Genomic DNA, 6,580 nt, shown 5'->3' with positions numbered 1-6,580 from the left:
AAAAAAATTGAAACAGGGGCCATTCTCCCAAATTCATTCTATGAGGCCAGCATCACCCTGATACCAAAACCCGACAAAGATACAACAAAAAAGAAAACTAGAGGTCAATCTCTCTGATGAACATAGATGCAAAAATCCTCAACAAAATATCAGCAATCAGAATACAGCAATATATCAAAAAAATTATACACCGTAATCAAGTGAGATTCATCCTAGGGATGCAAGGATGATTCAACATACACAAGTCAATAAATGTGACACACCACATTAACAAAGTCAAGGACAAAAAACATATGATTACCTCAACAGATGCAGAAAAAGCATTTGACAAAATTCAACATACTTTCAATGATAAAGACTCTCGGCAAATTAAGTATAGAAGAAAAATATCTCAACATAATACAAGCCATATATGACAAACCCACTACGAATATCTTCCTGAATGGGAACAAGACAAGGATGCCCGTTCTCACAACTCCTAGTTAAAATAGTATTAGAAGTACTAGCTAGAGTGATAAGGCAAAACGAAGAAACAAAGGGCATCCAGATTAGAAAAGATGAAGTCAAACTGTTCCTGTCTGCAGAAGACATGATCCTATACATAGAAAAACCTAAAGATTCTACCAAAAATCTCTCAGAGCTGATAAACGATTTCAGTAAAGTTGCAGGATACAAAAAAAACATGTAAAAATCAGTAGTTTTTTATACTCCAACAAAACTTTAATAGAACTTACTAAAATTAAGAATGATATTTTCAGTAGACTACAATAGGTTTTATCTGAGACTTCTTGTTGGTTTTACCAAATATCTAACTGAAATGAAATAAAGAAAAGTGAGAAAAATGAACATGACCTCATTTGCAATTAACAAAGTATTCCATTTACTATAGCCTCACTTCTGATATACACTAGAACTGCACTATTACCAATAATAAAAGCCTACCTAGCATTTACATACATTTTATATTATATACTTACCTGCATAGGTTTTAGTTTTCCTTTTATCTCCATCCCTGGAATTTGCACATACCATGTTACCGATAAATTTCGCTGTATGGACAAAAGCATGTTGACTGGTTCTAAAATTTCAATGTCCTGCTGTGGCAAGCCATCCTGCAAAATAGTCCTGGGGAAAAAAAGTATCTCATTTTTGTTCCCTGAAATTTACATTTTAAAAAAAAGGACTAGCATATTATGTAACCATTTCCACATAGCATTTTCCAAAACACTAACGGCTATCAGAATTTTCAAACTTACTTCTTTTCACAAATCAATCGAATCTGAATAAAGATTATATGCAGAGCTATCTAAAACAAAGCCTATATAACACTGATTTCAACAATATAATTATCACTAAGTATGATTATTGCATTATCATCTATCACAAAGACTGTTTGATATAGCATCTAGTACAACATCATACAAGCAAATGTTACATCTCCTAAAACTGGAGAATAAAGAAAGTGGTCATATACATAAGCCCTTAATATGTTATTAGTATTTCTCCAAACTCAAGCTTTTCAAGATTGGAAAAACTCACCAAATTTAAAAGCTAAACAAATATATGGAAATAATCATTTCTAGCTTGGCTGCCAACAACCATCTGCACAACCACATAAGTACTTGCCATTCAACAGAGCCAACACTTTCCCATTTAGATTCAATAATACTTAATTAAGATACCTCACTGAGAATTCTCAAATGTGACAAGGTTTCAAAATGAGAAATAAACCTTAAATTTTATTAAATTCTAGGAAGTTTTCTTTTTTTTTTTTGACTGATAAGGGGATTGTAACACTTGGCTCGGCATTGTCCACACCACACTCAGCCAGTGAGCGCACCAGCCATCCCTATACAGGATCCAAACCCACGGCCTCGGTGCAAGGAAACAGCTACGTGCAAAGCGAAAAATATAAAAATGAAAATAAATGTATATTAAGTATTATTGTGTAAACTATAATTTTATAATAGGTAATTGTTATAGAATGGAAAAAAATCACATTATAAGTTTAGTAAGACAAAATACAGATTCTATGAGGTGCACTACTATTAACCACCTACAAAAAAACCAATAGTCAACATTTCATAATTAGAAGAAATAAGGAACGAGAACCACAAATTACCAGAGTATTTTACCCTAGGCAAAAATGCGATGAAATCCTATTTCTAAAATACACAATTAAATTATATATTTATACCTGGACAGTTTCAACTGGGTGAGTTGGATGTTCATTTTATCAATGACTGGGGGAAGAGAATAATTATGCTTCATAGGAACCAAGCTAAATTGGTTTTCAATTCTGATTAAACCCAAATCTGCTATAATGGCATTAGGTGATACAGAAGACTGAGGAATAATAATAACTGGTGCTTTCAAATTGATATCCATCGAAAGGCGAAAACTTTTTTGAGCCAAGTCTTTCATGCTGGAAGCAGCTCTTTCTGCAGCCTGGACTGTGGCTGCACTCAAAGCTTCTTTGGCAGTTTGGAAATTGTTGAGGAAGTTCTGTTAGAAGAGACCCATATTTAGAGAGTTTCCCCAAAAAGGTATTTACTTTTAAAAGAAAAAACTTTAAAAATCACTTACTTTAAAAAGAAAAATTAAATAAAAGAGAATATAAAAGAGACTTATTTATGATTGTGTACACGAAGACAGTAAAGTCTAGAAAGATACTAGAGCTACCTCTAGTACCAAGAGATAACAATAGTTACCTCTAGGAAGGAAGAATTCTTCCTTCAATAGTTAACCTCTAGGAAGTTACCTCTAGGAAGGAAGGATAGTTACCTCTTGGAAGGAAGAATTCTTCGACTTTAATTTTATATAGTCATGCGTCGCTTAAAGATAGGGACATGTTCTGAGAAATGTGTTGTTAGGAGATTCTGTCATTGTGCAAACATCATACCTACACAAACCTAAATGGTATGGCTTTCTACACACCCACCAGGCTATATGGTATAGCCATTATGATCTTTTGGGACCAGTGTCATATATGTGGTCCGTTGTTGACCAAAACATCGTTATGTGTTGCATGACTACATTTCATAATTATTTGATTTTTATGACAAATTTTTGTAATAATTCTTCTTTAAATCTCCTTTTTATTAATGAATGTTGGCCATTTTACACTTGAATTTAAATGAAAAGAATGAAAGACAGCACTATATTTCTCCAACAATGGGTTCAATTCTGTATCTCTAGGTTATAGGAATAAAGTTAATTCTTAGAAACTAAGGTCCTGGCAGCTTATTTCTCAAGATTTATTTTTAAAATGTATTCAAACATGAGTAAAGACAGTTAACTGTCTATCATCCTGCATTCATTAATAAGAATCAAAACTTCATTATTTATAGCAAGATGCATGTCATCACAATTTCAACTAAAAAATAGATTTTTCCCAATGAAGAAAAGATCATTCTTAGCAATATTCTTGATGCTCATCCATTAATAATACAAAAGCAACTTAATCCCCACCCCCCACATAAATTACTTTCTGGAAAAGTGAACATGGTTTAGGCAGAAATTCATGACTTAGAAACCCTGCTAAGAGGCATAGGTAGATTTAAACTCTTCAGTCCATGACACTTAAATGGAAATAAATAATAAAAATAAAAGAATTTCAGGGTCTTGTTGATCACAATTATAAGCAAAAGCTCTAAGTTCCAATATCAGTCCTTCAAATTCATGATGAGCTTCCTCATAAAATTCTTTTAGTTAAATATCCTTAAGGGTATTTCATCAAAGAAGTAACACTGAAAAGCCCTAAATTAAAACATCAAAAAGTACTTTTAAAATACATAACTATGAAAACATTAGAGAATAATAGTTTATATGCACAAAACAATAATTTTAAAAATTTGTTTGTTTATCTACCATATAAAGGATTTCCTTAAATATAATATTCTGTTTAGCATTTGGGTGTTTATGATACAGCCCTATCAGTGAAGATTTTGACTATCTAGGTTCAGTTGTACATGCAAAGATATTTAAGCCTCAATGAGAAATAAACACAGTTAAAATAAAAACTTACCAAAAGAGACATGAAGAATTTATGAACATAAACAATCTGAATACAACCCACTTTGAGACTAAGTTTCCCGTCTACTTTAGACATATCAGCATAGGACTCTCCTTCTGTAGCATCTGGATAAAGAGTCATTTGGAACCTAAAGACTTCATCTCCCAAAATAGAGACAGCCTAAAAGTATTAGATTAACTGGTTATTAAATCAAAAGAGCTGTAAAGCCCTTATCAATGTATTATAAATATGTTCCCTTATTACAGAATCCTGGATATGTTTGTTTGTGTGTGTGTGTGTGTGTGTGTATATATATATATATATATATATATATATATATATATATATATATATATACATGTACATATAAATGTATATATGAAGAATCAACATATAAATCCAACCTTAAAAATTACCAGTTAAAAACATTCTACTTGACAGTAACTTTTTCCTATTTCTATAAAAATCATTTTATCAATAGAAATATCGATCACTTACTTGTGCAGAAATAACTCTTTCAAATCACTGTATACCAGGAGACCTAGTCTATATACAAGGTGAAAGCAGGCTATTACCATTTTCATCTCCAACCCCTAACAAAGTACCTGTCACATGACAGACTAATAAATGTATACTGAACAAATGAATAACAGCATCTCAAATCCAAAGAACAAAATAAATTTCAATATAGAAATCTATTTTTTAATTACCTTTTTGTGAGTAGACAACAAATCAACATTTGTAACTATGATATTCTTAAGTCTGGCAAACACATCAGTCTCCTTTGGCTTCACAGAAATAGAGGCATCCATTCCTATGGGAAACATAATATTTACAAGCTTTTCATCCAAACTTAGTGAGCCAATTCAATGGTATTTAAATTCAATAATATACTACCAAAATATACAGTGAATAAAAATTACTCATAATGAAATATATTAAAGGTATCAGCTTCCAAGTATGAGACACCTAAGAAAGCTTATAATATATTTAAGTGTCACCAGCATCCCATACATAAGTAGTGGAAATTTTAAAACAAAACAACAACAAATTCCAAAGAAAATTAATGACATTTCTCCAAACATAAACATCCTGGGCATTGGCAAGATCACAAGTGTCATTTAGGAAGACAATGTATTTGTTTAAATCTATCTCACAAAAGTTTATTATATTAAAACTGTTGCTCCAGTAACTAAAAATAAATGAACATCATTTGATGAGTAAGTATTCTTATTTCTACAATAAACTATCTAGAATATAGTCTTCTAAGATTTCTCACCAAAAAAATGTCACTCATAATTTCTAAAGGCATAATGATTTCTACAACTGCTCCTGAGTAGAGAATGTCTGTAGCTAAGATCCAAGCCCAAACCATTACCATACCTCCCATAACATAGATATATAGTAATATTTGTTGAATGGAGCTAATTTTTTTAACTTTTTTAAAAAGTGCTTACTGTATACCAAGCACTTTTCTAAACATATGTAAATGCACAAACTTTCTTTAATCCTTACAACAATCCCCTGAATAATTATTACTATTTCCATTTTACAGAAGAGGGAACTAAGACATAGGAAGGTTAATTAATTTGCTCAAGGTCGGGCAGTGTTAGCTTCAGGACTTGAACCTTGACGGGCTGGCTCTAGAATCCACAATAAGATCTGAACCATTATATCATGTTGACTCATTCTTATATCAAGCTGATGCTGGAAAAAACTTACAAAATTTCTTTTAAAAACTTAGTATCCTGATGCTATATATATGCACAAATGACAAGGAAAATAAAGATAACGACATTTTTTTACTCAGTAAAATTCTGAAAATGCAATCAGAACAGTAAGAGATTAAGCCTTAGATTTATTCTGAAATTTTTTAAATACATAAGAAATGTCTTGTCAGCAATGAATCATAACAAATTTACTTCTAATGTGTCAAAGTACATCTTTTAAAAGTTTGCATAAGTATTCAATATAAGTAAATCAAAAGATGACTACAAGAAATCCACCATGTACAAATTCATTTTTCTTGGATGTTTATATAAAGAAACAAGTAACCAAGGAATAGTTATTTGTATTTTAATGATTTAATAATTTAATAATTACCATGTATTTTAATATCTGCAATGTTACACTTCTGATCACAGATAAAGACATTAAATGCATTTAATTCAGCTATGACCTTTAAATCAAACACATCATCTTGAGAAATGCTGCTGGACACTGAAAAGTAATAGAAACTTGTGATTAGCAAACTGCAAAAGATGTAACACTCAAAATAATCTCAAATTCACTAAAACAAAAGTACATAATGTACTATGAGGAACCAAAAAGACCTCCGTTAAGATAACATATAACTAATATGAATATGAAACAATTTTCTAATGCCAATCAGACAAAAACTAGCATGTTTCCTTTTCAATTAAGAATAAAGACAACTATTAATAGCACCTTGAATGTATAATTTACTAGATGGAAACTTTACTATAATTTTTCCTCTGGGAAAAAAGACCTTCTATATTAGAATTCTATTACTCCAAGATTTTGATTTTGAACTCCTTTTCATAT

At 31.0% G+C, this 6,580-nt stretch overlaps 1 protein-coding gene across 1 annotated transcript; it reads right to left on the bottom strand.

Moving 5' to 3' along the window:
• Positions 1-977: 977 nt before the first annotated feature.
• On the bottom strand, positions 978-6,235 carry LOC103583618 (vacuolar protein sorting-associated protein 13C-like; the record flags this gene model as incomplete). Its single annotated transcript, XM_008564884.1, has 5 exons — positions 978-1,125; positions 2,198-2,505; positions 4,028-4,195; positions 4,726-4,829; positions 6,119-6,235. Coding segments are annotated over 5 exons (845 nt in total), but the record flags the coding sequence as incomplete, so codon positions are not given.
• Positions 6,236-6,580: the final 345 nt, after the last annotated feature.

Source organism: Galeopterus variegatus, unplaced genomic scaffold (assembly GCF_000696425.1).
Source record: "Galeopterus variegatus unplaced genomic scaffold, G_variegatus-3.0.2 Scaffold24845, whole genome shotgun sequence".
NCBI lineage: Eukaryota > Metazoa > Chordata > Mammalia > Dermoptera > Cynocephalidae > Galeopterus > Galeopterus variegatus.
Note: the sequence above shows the minus strand (reverse complement) of the source record. Positions and strands in the feature narration are given on the sequence as shown.